Raw genomic sequence first — 16566 nt, 5'->3', positions numbered from 1 at the left:
AATTCATAAAAAATGCACTCCATACAGATATGTACCAACACAGTTTGTTTGCATCTGTGCATCAAAATTTGTATTATAGGACATTGTATTATATTTGTATTATAGGACATTGTATTATATTTGTATTATAGGACATTGTATTATATTTGTATTATAGGACATTGTATTATATTTGTATTATAGGAAATGATTATATATTTGTATTATATAATATATTTATATATACCTATAAGAGTACTCTACATGTAATAATTATGTCCAATAATTGTTTTCTTACTAATCACTGTGTTATATCATTCTGACTTCTTGTGTGTGGACTATCACTTTCCAGCAACATTTTTGATTATATATAGGTTCCTATACACAATTCTCATTTCTTTAGATAATATCTACCTCCTCTTAATGTGTATCCCAATACTTTTGAGATTGCCTGTATCTAGAGACTACAATGAATTCAACCATGATTTAATACAATACCAGACACTTGTTATAGCATCAAAATTTTTCAAAACAGATGGTGGCATTAAATCGGGTTTTGACTATACAATCGCCCCCCCCCTCCCGGTATTAATGGTTTTTTCCCCTTTATTGGAATTATTATTATTATTTTTTAACAACCAGAAATCGTCATTCATTCTTTGTTCACAAAATTTGAGTCATGCATGTTTAGGATGACTCGCTAGTGTCTACATTACTGTCATCACTACAGCAGTAGCAGATCCCAAGAGAAAAACAATCACCTTGGGTTGGATTAAATTTTGGCGACAATATGCGCTAAAGGACAACCATTTCTACAGAGCCAACTGAAGAGACTATAAAAGACATTGTCATGTTAGCAAAACAGGTGGGTTGAGAAGGGTTCAATGATATGGATATAGAAGTCTAATAGCTAGTTAATATCAATTCAGAGGTATTGACAGAGGAGGAATTAATGCAGTTGACTGCTCCTGAAACTGAAGCGGTATCAGATGAAGAATATCAAGATAAACAAGTAGAAGACAAGTTCACCATGAGTAACATCGCAGGCTTTTCATGTTCAAATCGGCAATAGATTGTTTTCATGACATAGATCCCTCTATGGTGCACTCTTCACATGTAGAAAAACTGGTAGAGGAAGCCTTGTCATCATATTCCAACACACTTGATGATATGAAGAAGAAACAATAAACAGAAATCACAATGTTCTTTCAGAAAACACAGCCAACAATTGCTGCAGCCTCTTTTACATTCCCTTATACGTCTGCGTTACCCTGCTCTTCTTATGCTATTCAATAAATGAGCTATGCAAAAAAAAAGCTATAGTTTCTGTTGTCATTCGCGGTTAACCCCGGAATATAACCCCAGAATACGGGGGGGGGGGGGGGGGGGGGGCATGCAACTGCATACTTCAAAATGTATGTAATAAAACATTGGAACACAGCAGATATTGATTAAAAATAATTAGACATAAAACTTTCATGATTTGAACTTGATGCTCACCTGTCTGACAACAGACTTTATGAATTCTTTTCTGTATGATAAATTGAAATTCGGATATGCGCTGAATACCTGAAAATAAATGTAAAATAATACTTTGTATCTTAGATGTTTTATTTTTTTGCTAAAATTGCAATCAAATTTAATTCAAGTAAAAATCAAACTTGAAAATAAAGTTGAAGAATTTCAATAATAAGTGTGAAAAGAAAAACCGTAACAGTAAAGCTGTCATTGATAGGGAACCAAAATGAGAGAGATATGATTAAAGTCAATTCCCAATAAGTCTACTGGGGGGGGGGGGGGGGTGTCAAAGTTTTATCTCTGCTCCAGAGTCTACAATAATATTTTCCTGTTAAAATATTTCTTTGAGTCAAACTTTTCTTCCTTTAAGCCAAAGTTTTTGGGGAGATGTGATATGAATTTTTTAAAAGTTACATCTCTAGCCTCCCAATGAGGAATTACAGTGTACATAATACAATGAATATTTTTTCTTTCCCCCTTTCCTTCTCCAGATTTGTGAATGAACTGGCTAATGGCAATTGACTTTGTCATGTGAGTGATCTAGCGAATCTTTTATTGCACAGCTGGTCACTTCAATATCGCCTTCCAGCTCAACTGCAATTGAATGCAGTGTTCAAACATCAGAACAAATCTTAATTGTGTGTAGACCTTTCTCGCGAAAATGTTGAAGTAAAAGTTAAAATTTTCCGATTTCAAACAAAATGAGCAAATTATCAATGAAATTTGGATAAATTTAAACATCAAGAAAAGTTTGTTGTTGGAAAAGTAAGGCATCTCTCTCTAAAATACTGTATCAATGATTTCAAAAAACAAGGACAAGCAATTTGCACAAGACTCTCTTCAAACGTAAATGAAACGACAGGAAATCAAAAATTACCAAATTTTTTTTTAGAAAACAATCTTTTCTCCTTATAAGTTTAGTTTATACAAATATTGTGCCTATATTCATATTACGTACACCCCCATAGTTAAAGGTTTTTTTTTTTTTCATTTTTCTCATTCAATATTTAGGTGTTGGACTAATTTGTAATTACTAATTTCTTCATGCTCAGTAGTATGATATTTTTCACTAATACAATATTCATAAATAACACTTTTATCTTAGTTGGAATTTCCAACAAGTTGAACTGACCATAGCTCAAAGCTTTTTGTCAGCTGCTGCACATTTGATTTATCGAGATTTGACTGTATTTCACATAACTGAATTTCCTATTACACAATAAATTCAAGAAATTGGTTATGCTATCTAAAATGAGAATCTGAGAGAGAAACGAAAATATTATTATTTGGGGTAACAAAGAATTCACGACAACAATTCATCACCAGTGAGTGAGAGACAGAGTGATTTTCAAGTCAGTAAATGTGCGAGTGAGTGACCAAATAAATAAGCAATTGAGTGACTGTAGGAGTAACTGCCTCACTCACTTGCTCACACTGCCAATTTGCTAATGAATTGTTTTTCTGTGAATTTTCTTCATTGTGAATTGTTGGCACTGATTTTTGTATGACTTGAATCATCATTTCATCAAGCTGAAATAAAATATTATCGATAATATGTAGGGAAGATAAATATTAAACTGCCGCTGACATACCATCTTTATAACTTGCTTCATTGTGATATCTTCCAACTTTGACTCCTTTATTATTTTGTTTGTCAAAATATACAGTTGATCATCCTGAAAATATACAGAGAAATCTATACAAATGAGGTGAATCATTGTGCATAATGTGTACCATATGAGACACCTGACAATACAACTTCATCGATGATAACTGTGGAATCTTTTGCAAGCTGTACCCACAGAAATGACATAAAGATTGGTTTTATGTATGCTGCCACAGATTATCACATAATAATTTGTATTAGCTTAAACAAAAGCCAGAGATTCATAGTTTATTCAACAAAACATGTAAAAATTTTCTTATTATATTCATTAAATTAATCATTAAGTAAGGCAAAGTAAGTTCCAATGTTAAGGTCTTTTATGACCATAACATTAAAAGTGAATGTTGTCTTGAAGAAAATTTGAATCACGTTATTTTACATCTCTGATGATAATAATGCAATTAAAATTTGAATCCAGTGCCATGAAAAATTCAAGTACAGTCAGACCTCTGCATAATGTCCATTTGATAATTACGCTACAGTATCCTTTGAAAACTGATATTATAAGTAGGTTAACATTAAAAAGTTAGAATGGAGTGGTATCTCTGAGAGTGTAGGTTTATGTCAAGCAAACATACTCACACTTGGATGCCCCACAAACTTTGATAGCGGCTCATCATCATAACCGTCATTATCTGTATGTATATCACTTGCATGAAATATATGAGCTATAAGAGGGGAAAAAAATATGGATTAGAATGCAGCAAAATCAGAATATTTGATAATTTATATTTTTGTTCAGTTGATATAATTGTAAAATAACTGTAAATAGACAAAAAGTAAATGAGCAAATTTTCAGGACCTGTTCGTCTCACTTTCGCTAATGATTCTTCAAGCTCCCTACAGGAAGGTTTCTTTTCGTCCATCTCGCACATCGATACATACTGACTCTTTGTCTGAATTTTCACAGGTTGCTGAACATGTACAAAGGAAATTTAAAAAAAAAGAAAGAAAGAACAAAATTCAGCGTGTTTTATGAAGACCAAATGACGATACTAGCATGTTTTGTTGTGAATATCTTTACCAATGGGCGGGGCTGATAGCTCAGGTCATTAAGACACCTGTCTAATGTGCAAAAGACCTTCTGATAAAAATGAGCTTTCAATATACAATGAGTGAAAACACAACACAATGTGAAACAAATCAACCTGCACTTTATAAAAGCAGGAAAAACATTTTCTCGGGAAATGTGAAAATAAAATTCAGATGATAGAGTTGAAAAACTACTAAAAACTCTATCCTTACGATTGTTTTGAAACATTATAGGCTCCATTCTTGAAGGATTAAAAATTTTCAAACTAAAATGGTCTTAGATGGAAAAGACCGAAAACCCTGACTGTCACGATGGACATCAACTACAGATTGAAAGACGCAACGCACGTCAGTTAGTGGTGGCATTTCCTTCATGTGTGAAATTTTCTGATTGGTTTTTAAATTGGTTTATAATAGATTCCTTATTCTTGGAATCAATTTCTTGTATCTCAATACATTGTATCACGTCACTAATTTATGAACCACTCAGGAAATTTCATAAATGAAGAAAACACTACCAACACTGACTGAGCGCTCTGGTTGCGTCTTTCAATCTTTTGTTAGTAGCCAACCCATTTTTGGTCCTTTTTAAATCTAAGAACCATTTTAGTTTAACCATTTTTAATCCTCTGTATTTCGAAAGTATCATAAGAATAGAATTGTAAGTAGTTTGCACTCTACCATTTGGATTTTATTTTCAAATTTACCTGGACAACATTGTGCTCTCTGGGGTTTTATTCATCTTGTGGCAAAGGTAGCTTTTTTGTATGTGTTTTTCATCTGCACTTTATTTTTTGCCACGAATTGTGGTTGATGTGCGGGAGGTTCATTCTGATATACAAGAGCTTTGCATTATGAGAACATTCAAAAAACAAATTATGTTTTTAAACCAAGACAGGATTGCACATATCTCTGTAAGTTATAGAAAATTATTATGCTAAAAAAAATTATACTGTCCGGACAAACCTGTGATTTCCTTCTATTTGCTCCATCTTTGACGGGTGTAGCAACTGGCTTATTACTGTTCACTGTCCCATTGGTTTTATGGTCAGTGCTTTTGCTCTCTTCTCCGTTTGTGGAGGGAGAAAGGTTTGAAATCTTTTGGGTGACTTTCGGAGGTGATTGTGAATTATTTGTGTTATTCATATGATTAGGTTGTGCAGCAACAGTATGAGGACAAGTATGGCTGGCTGTGCTGACAGCGGGATTATGAAACATTTCAATTTTCTTTTCTTCTTTCACCACAGGAACTAAACAAGTATTAAAAATTAAATATTATTTACTTATAATGATCAAAAAATTCATTGCAAAGTACGGAAAAAATTCAAAAAAATTATCATTTACATTCAAATTTTTTAAATTTCATTAATTATCCATTATTTTCATTACATTATCATATTTCATTATAAAAATTTTTATTATGAAACTTCTGTGGACTGATTATACCAGTTATACTGATAATACTAGTCAGGGCCACAACTAGGAGGGAGCAGGCAGATCTGGTACCCCAGGCGCTGTACCAGAAGGGGTGTCATTTTCACCTTTCAGCACCTCCTTCAACATTACAAGGGGACACAAAAATGCCTGTTTGCCCCGGCTGACCAGGCATCTAGTTGCGGCCCTGATACTAACTCACTGTGAAAACGTTTTTCTTCATTTACCTGGAGTAACAGGATTTATTGGCTTTATAGTGATTTCTCCAGTACTGCAAGGAAATTCCAAATTCAGCTTATCATCCTGTGTCCTGTATTCATTTATCAGGTTTGACTGTAAAATATTAAAACGTAAACTTATAATTCACTAACCAAGATTATTCAATCAAACTAAAATGGTTTGCTTGCATTGTGACCTAAAATGTAATTAATTAGTAAAAGTATCATGAATCGGTAATCTTATATATAAATGTGAAAGTATGTATGTATGTATGTATGCTCTTTATACAAATCCACAGTTTTAGACCGATCGTCACCAGATTTTGCATATATACCAAACAGGTCCGGGATTGAACCGTAGGCTACTTTAAAATTTCGTCAGAGCTGGGCAAATGCCCGAAATGGGCGAAAAACTGTCGGGCAACAATGGTATTGGGGCCTCAACAATTACTTTCGGAACGTTTACTTTGGTTACCGTGGTTTCCAACAATGCGTTTCAGACTTGAATATATGCCTTTACAATGGTTTGTCACACCTTTAATTCTGTCATTATAACAGTTTATTCATTTATAACGGTTTGTCACATTTCCAATCCTATCAGTAATTGAAGAAAACCAGGGAAGCGCCGGGTATTTCTGCTAGCCTATATACAGGGTGTCCTGTAAGTGATAATGTGGCCTTTATCTCATCAACCGCCCATCGTATAGGTATAGTTTCAATTTAAAAAATGCGTAAGGCGTTTGAATAATATACATATAAATTTTTTACGGGGCGGGCAACGTCGCCGGGTATCAGCTAGTTATTTTATAAATTTGAGAGTCAAATAGGAAATTCGTCTTTTTACATATTAATTTATAAAAAAAATACTCACAAGAGATAAATATTTTCCAGAGTATGGTAGTTCTGTTGTATTTGTCTCTTTTGTATGAGTTGTGACTTGCGATAAAGATGAGCAGCCTTGAAAATAGGAAGAAAAAATATCCAGTACAAAAATCTGTAAAGAGCTACATTGGAAAATTTCTAACAGATTTCAAAAGTTTCAGAATATCCTTCTACAGTAGTGTTTCCAAACCTTTTTGGCGTAGCAGACCCCTTATAGTGAAGGTCAATGCTCTGCAGACCCCCTACCCTCATAGAACAAGAAGGTCAATTTTGAAGGTACTCTTGCACTTGGAGAAAGATTAGCAATCATTGGCTAGTCAAGAGACCAGACACACCGCAATAATTCCATCAATCACATCAATAGCTAAGTAAAAAGGAATTACTATATTCCAAATTATTCACATGATTGTTTTTAAGCAAACCAGTTTGCCACTGATTGATCTGGAATTCAGTAAAACCATGATGAGGAAGACGAAAGCTCAATGCTTAGTAGTTCGCACCAACTAGTAAAGCAACAGCAATGCACACCACTCCATTAATGAATTCTCAAACCATTAATTAATACATTTAAAACACAAGCTAATAATATAGTGTGTTCAGTTTCTAATCATATGAAAAATAATTCCTGTGCATTCATAGCAAAGTTCTGCTCAAAAGCTTGTGGGGGGGGGGGGGTGTGTTTGAAAACGGCTAAAAATTCACTGATATAATACTTGAATGGCCCCTCAGTATGAAAAAGAATAAAAGAAAAATATTGAGGTAGGCTGCGTCATAGACACAAAGTTTTGATGTGAATATGTTTTTTTTTGTGCCTCAAATCATGTGGTAGGTGTGATGATATAATGAAATTATGTAATTATCATAGGCTTTGTTTTTTAGAATACCTAACAAATGATACCAATGTCACCTATTTTCGTTGTAATTGCTCGAGATATAATGAAAAACAATTTGTTGTGAATCAGAGCAGTGAGTCTGGTGCCCAGATGGAAAAGATATTGAAATCGGAGTGATATCATTGAATGCACCTTTGCTATGTGCATCTGATGATACCATTGCCTTTGCATTTTGTTCTATACTTCCTGAGATTTTGTCACGCAACTTCTCTCTCTTGCGAATGCTCCCAGTATAATCAGATGATTTAAAAGATGTATTCACGTCAAAAAAATAAAGAGCTGCACAACATTATAAATGGAAGGAAGCATGTTAAACAAAATCATTTTGCAGCCATGAGCATTTTTATTATGTAAGAAAAAGCTGATTACTTTTGATTGTCATTTTATAAAATACTTAATAGTGTATAAAAATGTTAACAAACTTATTCTACAGGATGATGAGAAATATCTTAAATGCCTCAATTACTTACTATTCAGAAGTGCAGATGGTCTAAGAAGGAACCTCAATACAGCCTCAACGATATTACACTTGGACAAGTCTACCACGTATTGTTTCAAACAAAGAACAGTGATGACTGTTTTCAAACTCTCCAAGCTCATTCTAAAAAATAAAAAAAAAAATTCAAAAAACAAGAAGCGGAATATTAACTCGAAAAGAAATTCTACAGAAAAATAAAATAAAATTTATAAAATAGCTAAGTTATTATTCCATAGTCTGCGGACAGTGAGATCATACAAGAAATAAATGTTTAGCAAACACATACAGGGTGTTCTATAAATAGAGGTACAAACTTTAAAAGGAAGTAGAGAACATCAAAAGGAGATTGAGAATCACATATGAACCCATGACTAGAAACATCATCGTACATTGCTAGGTGGTGCTAGTCATGACAGCTCTAGAGTGAGAATACATGATTTTTTTTCTCATTCTAGTAGTAGTCGCCGTAGGAGGAGCATGAAATGATATAGGAACAGTGAGCTGGCAGAAAAAAAATGTGTGTGCGAGGAAGAATCACATATTTCCCCCTCTAGCACTATCAAGAATAGCATCTTTTAGCAACATATGATGATGTTTCCAGTCACGGGTTCCTATGCAATTCTTAATTCTTTTGATGTTCTCTATCTTCCCTTAAAGTTTGTACCTCTATTTATGGGGCATTCTGTATGTGTGTAGTCAAACCTTGTTTTTGGGTGACAGAGATAACATATCACTCTGATTACCAGTTCTTTTTTTTACAATCCCAATTGTCTTCTATGGTTTTCTTACATTATTATTAAAAACTTGATAAAAATGCATCTCTCATCTCCCACACTGCTAAAGGAGAGTGGCAAGTATTTTCACGTTTCTTTTCATTCAAAAATTTCATAGCAGGTTCCTGGGTATTCTTTTCTATTTATTTTGTGAAAATTTTACCTTTTTTTTTCTTCTGAATTTTAAAAAGTAGCATATTAGGCAATCACCTGAAAGTCGTGAAAACTGTATTGTGCCATTTTTATCTTTCATTGACAATGTTTCGGAAGCTATTGTATGGTCTATGATACTTTTGTCATTTAGAAATGAATGCAAAAGTATATTAATTCAGCATCTTTGAAAAATAAATGCAAATTAGTTTTCACAGATTCTTTTTGTTTTCAGTTCAACTTAAATTTAATTGTTTTAATTAGATTTTTCATTAATTATTAATATTTTATATATTTTTTTAATCCTTCTAATAAATTTTAATGGTTTCAAACTGTTATTTTACTTTATTGTTGGTATTACTGGATAGTTTTTTGGTTTTTTTTGCTTGAAAACTAAAAAAAATCTCCTGAAGTCAAAATAAACCCTACCTTCAACTTTTATAAAATTTCCCAACCTTAGGGTAGAAAGGAAAATTCAGATATGAATTTATATAATTAACTTGAATAAATAAATTCTCAAAACTGAGTTCGTTTTATACACATGAATGCATCAAATGAGATAGGAAGAAATAGAAGCTAGGCCATGGTTAACTCCCTTTAGAGCTGTGTTTCTTAAGTGGGGAATACTGTCCCTCTGGGGATGATGAAAGGGTTTAGGGGTGTTAGAAAAGTTTTGGGTTTAGTATAAGATCCTTTGGGTTAACTTAAGTTGAGGACAATAAGGAAAAAAAACTTATTGAAAAATTGGACGATGAGACAAAAAATTTGGGAAACTGGTTTAAAGCAGTGATGGGTAATCTTTATTAGGTATATTATAATAAACTAATTATAGTTTATTATAAAACTCAACAAGGACTATAAAAATATCTTTAATTCAGAAAAGTTTCTAAATCAATTTTGATTTAAATTTTCACAACTATACTTTGCACATGCAAAAAATGAAACACCCCCCTTTCAAAAAATTTTCAAAATACTGAAATCAAAAAATTTTATACTATTGTTTCAAAATCTGCAGTGGGATAGATAAGCAGGCCATAGTTTGCCCTTTGCCCATCACTGGTTTAGAGTGCCAAAAGGTGGCCTTAAAGGTGACCCCCCTCAACAAGGTTTGACTGTATTAAATGTTACACAACAAAATCTCACCTTTCCAGCAAAGTACGCCTACACTGATATTCTGGAGAATTTTCACTGAATGGAAAATGTGAGAACTCTAATATATTCTTTCGAATTACATTCAGCTAGCAAAAAGAAAAAAAGAAGACCTGCTTAAAATGATTACAAACCACATAAAATGTTCTCTTTCTAAAAGCATGACAAAAGATAGATTTTTAAAGTCTGAATCCCCATGAAATGTGACTTAAGTAGAAATGAAATTGCTTATTAGAATTTATGAAAAATAAACAGGGCTGGGTACAAGCTGCACCAACCAAAAACTGAAACATAAAATGTTTGCTGAGTTTAACCAAGAAATAAAACATTAACAAACCTGGAAATGAAATTATTGCATTAATATTTTTCAAATCTGACTTGCTAGCAACACATTTTTTTAAATAATAAATCATTTAAATTAATAATATTCATTTGTAAAATAAAAGAAAACCGTATATAATCGCTTGAAAGTCCAATTTTATTCAGAAAAGACATGGTAATTACATTCATTACATGATGCAACATTCATTAAGCTCAAAAAATATTTTAATGCTGGCATTTAATTCCGAAAAATATGGTTGTATTAATCTCACATATTTTGGATAGTCAAATAATTGAAACAAATTTAATAATGAAGTATTTTAAACTAAATGAATTGTTCATAAAGTAGAATATGTGCAATTTATAAAATAATACAAGAGAAACAACTTACAGGACAGGGTCTGAAATACAAAATCATGTGCAAATCATTCAGCTTCGCAGCCGCAGTACTTATGATTTGATAATGAACTGCAATAAATAGAAACAAACAGCCATCAGATTGTATACATAAATGTACCTTGCATATACCATGCTTTAAATGTTATAAAAATTTCCCTTGTGTGTGTGTATATGGTACTCTGCTTGGAGAAATATTGGATTTTTCATGCTATTTTGAGAATTATAGAGAAAAACAAAGACGAATGGAAAAAACATAAATTTAATTAGTTTTACTCACTGTTTGGAAAATTTTTCAGCTTTACTTCTGCACTGCACGTAGCTTGAGGAGTACTTTTATCACCAGCTACACCAACTGCGATGAAAAAATTAAGCCTGCATAAGCATCATTTCATTATTTTAAAGACAAATATTTATATATATTTTTTAAATCAATTATAAAGTGATATCCCAACTAACATGAGTAATTCATTCATTCCATGTTTGTTTTATGAATTCAAACAAAGATTTAATTGGCTAAAGACTTTATAGGGATTTTGATTATACAAGTATGTTGTCCCAATTCATTGCCAAATATTCATCAGGAAAGGTGTTAAAATTATAAGAACTTGATCATTTTAGAGCTAAAATCAATTAAAATATTGTAAACACATTCAAATTACTTGTCGCAAGAGTGCACAACATCTGGCACATGATTAGGTGTTCATAAAAATAATATCGATCTATGCAACACAATATGCATATGAGGAGATAGACTTAAAGATCTGGGGAGGAACGATAATATGGTTATGCCAATATATATTTATGTTATATATTAGTCACTGGTACAAATTTTCTATGTCCCCCTAATCTTCACCCATGACAATAAGTATACCAGTTTGTGGTCCACAAACAAGTAGCCCTCTCACATGTCTGGCCCCATAAACTGAAAATGTTGTGTGTACCCCTGATTTATACCAAACAAAAACTGTAGTTGTATTCAATATAATAATTTATATATTAACCATCTTCATCCATTTCAGGAATATGAATATCAGGAACAATTTCTATTTCCTCAGAATCCGGACCTAATGGTTTCACCTCCTAAAAAAATACAACTCATATTTCAGATATATTCCATGCAATATGTAGAAATAGAAATTTCTGAGTGTAATAATGAACTTATTTTGGAACATGTGATTGATCTTGATCATTAATAAAAAGAAGAAAAAACATGCCAATAGTAATGTTTACAATTCTATGATTGCATTGCACTGATTTTTTTTTTACAAAGTGTAATAAGCAAGAATGAAACAACATGCTTCTAATGACAGCAATTTTCAGTTTTTCCAAGAACTATGTAAATGAAATTTCTTCAGAATGCTTCAGAAATTTCGTAGAGCAATCTTGAATAAAGTTTGTAAATTGCTGTTCAATAACATCACATCACCCTTCAAAATATTTATATTAAATTTTTTATATATATTAAACTGTGCATGCAACATTAATACTTCTGCACAAAGCATGCAATGCAAAATAAAATAAGGCTTTTAATAGAGTAGAGAACATCACTGATGGCATTATTGAAAAATCATGAAATTGCAAGCATTTACTGATTTCAGAACACAAAATTACTAACAAGCTCAGAGGTTTGTAATTTTTTACAGATGTCAATGGCATTGTTGGGTGTTTTCATATCTGACGGAAGAGTTGTGCCTGCAAAAATAGCAATAAATTCATGGTAGATAAATTTCGTGTGTAATTTATAATGTTAAACACATCAGTTGAAAAATTTTGAAAACTGTGTGTGAAACTGCATAAGTTTTAATGTAAAAATTATACATGTATAATTACCTCTATTCTTAAGAGCAGAAAGGCAGGGGAAACTGAGAAACTTCAAAGCATTTTCAATCAATATCTGCCTTGAACGACTCAAAGTTGACAGACATAAGGTACGACACATATATTTGATTTGGTCAAAGGGTAGGCTGAAATCAAGTAAAATACTGACTGTATTAATTTTAATTTGTGAACAGGAAAACCATTAAATAAAGCATACATTAACCATTGGGAGGAAAAAGAAAAGTGACTACAGATTTTAATAAAACTAAAAATAATTATTGCAAAAAAATGGATTCAAATGATAGACTCTCTGCAATTCGTACACCAAAAAAAGTGCTACTGATAATATGTCCTCTCGGTTATCAGACCATTTCAAAAATCCCCAAGCCCATGAATTCGATAGCCAGGTGTTTATTGTATATATTTATAACATTTCTAAACTGTGAAAAAAAAAATTACCCGTGTAAGGAAAGAATGATGAAAAAATAAACTGCACTTACACTGATAGTAATTTAGCTCGGCAATAGTATTCATCAGAAGAAGCACCACATTTGAAGCCACTGAACTCCAAAATGTTTCTTCGCATCCTTGACTTCTAAAAGCAAAAAAATTACAGAGTTGAATTTGCTTAATATAAGTAGTTCAAGATTACACAGACAGTGTGCAGCTGCAGCGGGTTCACAAATATTGGTGGATTACATTAATTATGGAAGAGTAGGCAAACTTTGCCTAATAATACTCAGAAAATCACAATGAAAAAGGCAAATTCAAGGAAAATACAAAACTCCTAATGCATTTCGACACACTATGATGACATCTTCAGAGGATAACAAATATCACGCTGACCAAGGATCCCACTAGGATTGGCAACTAAATCTTAATTCTCTGTTGCTCAGCAGAAAGAAAAAAATATACATTTGTCCAAGTCAAATATGGTGACCAGAATGAAGCTGTGTGCCTGTGTGTCTTACATAATGCCCTGATTGGAGGCTTGCAAGATGGAGCTATCCGATTGGTCTATTTGAATTTTCTTAAAATTCCTGCTTGTAATGAACTTAAATCATGGCACTGTGATCGGTGGTGTTGATTTATCATCATTAATCAGACAGCTCCATTTCACAAGCAAACAATCAGGGACTTTATAAAAGACTTACATGCAGGTGCTCAGCTTCATTCTGGTCACAACGCTTGAGTTGGACAGACATATATTTTTTCTTTCTGTTGAGCAACTGAGAGTTAAGATTTAGTAACCAATCCAAGTGGAATTCTATCTCAGCGTGATATTTTTTATTCTCTGAAGACGACACACATAGCGTGTCGAAATGTATTAGCAGTTTTGTATTTTCTTTGTATTTGCCTTTTTCGTTGGTGATTTTTTTGAGTACATTAATTATATATGTATTTCCATTGTGATTTTAACAGCTTAAGAAAACCATAGCTTAAAATTCTATCAATTTATAGATATGTCATATACAAATATGTCACATGAAGCCTTATTAATAAACATATACAGACATTGCTCCCCCAAATCCAGGAACTTCTACAAAATGCATCAGCAAAGCCCTGCTCATATTCATTTGAACTTTGAAACAGTGTGTTGAGAGATGTCAATTGGATTGTTGTTGTTTTAAAGATTTTTAAGAATAATTGCTAGTGCTATTTCTCATCTAATATTAATTAAGTTTAACTGTATACAAAGTGTCCTAGAAATCTACTGCCAAAATGAGAGAGAGATGATACCAAATCTTAAGATAAACAGCTTTGCAATGTAACCTATGGTCCCAACCCACTTATTCAAGGGATATGTGTGTTAATGCCCTCCCACCATCATCAAAATAGAACAACCTTGCTCACATCATGAAGAGCAACAGGAAAGTTTCATACAAAGTGTGATATGATAGGATAAATTTTTTCTTCCCTCTAGTCACATGCAATCACAGAGGGAAGTAGTTCCTTATTCTTTCATAACAACATTATGTGTTCTTGGGGTAAATATTTTTCCCTTTCATTCCCAGGGTTACTTAAGAAACTTTTCTTACACTTTTTGGCAGCAGCAGCTTCAATTTCATTTTAACAATGGGCTTCCAAAAAAAAGACTATTTGCAACTCATGTTCCATTGCAAAAATTGTTTGACGTAAAGTGCACACCTCTCATTTCGGCAGTAGAGTTCAGAGACACCCTTTATATCTCCACTTTAGAAACATTAATGCAATAACTAAATTACACAAAAAAATAATGAATATCAAATTTTCATGCAATTTCAAAAGAGTCATAAAAAACATTCATCTACCTCATCTAAATTTAAGAACAATAGACGATGGAGGAGTTCAATGAAAGACTTCGAGGCAACTTGTATGTTTGCAACAACTAAAAAATTTAATTAGGAATTGAATTCAGAGCTGGCAAAAACAAGAAGCAATACATAAATATTGTGAAAATTCATTCTCGTATATAAATTACTGGAGTTAAAATAATTGATGGAAACCAGATTATGGGAATGAAAAAACATTAAATGACAACATGAGAGATGATTATGAAATGCATAGATATATACAATATTCAAAGAAATGCTTACTAGGTTTGAAGAATTTCAGCTTTATACCAGTTCCTTCAACAAAGAAAGCTGGTTTCTTCCATGGTGAATTCACAACAGCAGCATCTGAAATTTTAGTGAAAAAATTGCACTCATTAACGACAGTTTTTATTGCATTTTTAATTGGGTTGCTGTATTTTAGTAATATATGTAATTTAGTAATATATATATACATCCATACTTGTTACAGCATCTTTTTCTAAGCCACCTCATTGGGCATTTCGCCTGTTGTGGCGTTGTATTTGTATAAAACAAGACACATCCCATTAGGCTATATAGTATCATACACATGCTTGTTTAACATTGTGATGTTAGTCATTAGTTTTTAGAAACTAATGAATTATTGTAAAAAATAAACCACAAAAAAAATTCCACATGGTTCCCACTCAAAAAAATTAGAAAAAGTAGGATAAGGGGGGGGGATTACTCCTCCCCCCACTAAGACAACATAATCATAATAATCGTAGCCTTATATGAAAAAAAAACTCAAATTTACTTCCTTTTTTTTCACTGCACTTTTTCAGTATGTTATAAGATTGACTCAAGCCAAAGTAAAATAACAGAAATGACTTGGTAGCAAAAAACAATTTCGGGCCAAAACAGTGCACTGGCAACCACAGATAATTCTTTTTTTTTTTGTCTCCTCACAATATATATTGCATTCTTTTCTTTTTCTTCTTTTTTACAGTCTTCCAACGTCCAGACTGACAATTCTCTTCCTTGATGCACAGCAAATTGTGAAGACATGTGCATTTTTTAAGAATGACACTTCTTTGAAACGACTTTCAAAAGTACAGTGCAAAATTTGTAAATTAAAAGGTCAAATGTAAATAAATCAAGATGAACCAGATGGTTTAACTGAGCGGTCCATCTTTTTTTTTAAGGGATTTGTTCACATTTTACTGTTCAATGCCAGTGTAATCGTTTTTGATGAATGAAGCACTTTCATTTCTTGCTCTTTGCTGAGCATTGCAAATATTGTTTATGCCTCTGCATGCCCTGATAGCAACAGAGTTACAAAGCCTAGAATAGGCCTATGTATCCAACTGCTTTGTTATGCAAAAAACTGTTGTGTGTGTTTCACTTACACATAAAATGTTTACCATAATTTCGAACAATGAATGTCAGTTAGTATATAATGGTGTAAGACTATGTAGTAGTAAATGCAAAATTATTTTTTCTACCCAGATAGAAGTTTTAATGATTACTCAAAACACTGACACATAATGAGGTTTTGAACCCTCAAACTTTAAGGAAAAGAA

General features: G+C 32.4%; 1 protein-coding gene across 1 annotated transcript in view; it reads right to left on the bottom strand.

Moving 5' to 3' along the window:
- The window catches only part of LOC149089451 (uncharacterized), a 32973-nt gene that overhangs the window by 2184 nt on the left and 14223 nt on the right, over nt 1–16566 (bottom strand). The window contains exons 10-26 of the mRNA XM_089238588.1: nt 15287–15370; nt 15002–15078; nt 13211–13305; nt 12723–12856; nt 12508–12584; nt 11894–11972; nt 11170–11244; nt 10885–10961; nt 10167–10261; nt 8093–8223; nt 6719–6804; nt 5857–5962; nt 5162–5445; nt 3966–4077; nt 3746–3831; nt 3090–3173; nt 1480–1548 (exon numbers count right to left, since the gene is read on the bottom strand). Of these exons, the coding sequence (XP_089094714.1) occupies nt 1480–1548; nt 3090–3173; nt 3746–3831; nt 3966–4077; nt 5162–5445; nt 5857–5962; nt 6719–6804; nt 8093–8223; nt 10167–10261; nt 10885–10961; nt 11170–11244; nt 11894–11972; nt 12508–12584; nt 12723–12856; nt 13211–13305; nt 15002–15078; nt 15287–15370 (1751 nt within the window). The remainder of the gene's footprint in view (nt 1–1479; nt 1549–3089; nt 3174–3745; nt 3832–3965; nt 4078–5161; nt 5446–5856; nt 5963–6718; nt 6805–8092; nt 8224–10166; nt 10262–10884; nt 10962–11169; nt 11245–11893; nt 11973–12507; nt 12585–12722; nt 12857–13210; nt 13306–15001; nt 15079–15286; nt 15371–16566) is intronic.

The sequence above is a fragment of the Pholcus phalangioides genome, unplaced genomic scaffold (genome assembly GCF_987345545.1).
Source record: "Pholcus phalangioides strain wild (caught in Gottingen) unplaced genomic scaffold, Ppha-v1.0 ptg000002l_1, whole genome shotgun sequence".
Classification (NCBI taxonomy): Eukaryota; Metazoa; Arthropoda; class Arachnida; order Araneae; family Pholcidae; genus Pholcus; species Pholcus phalangioides.
This window is presented reverse-complemented; position numbering and strand designations above follow the sequence as displayed.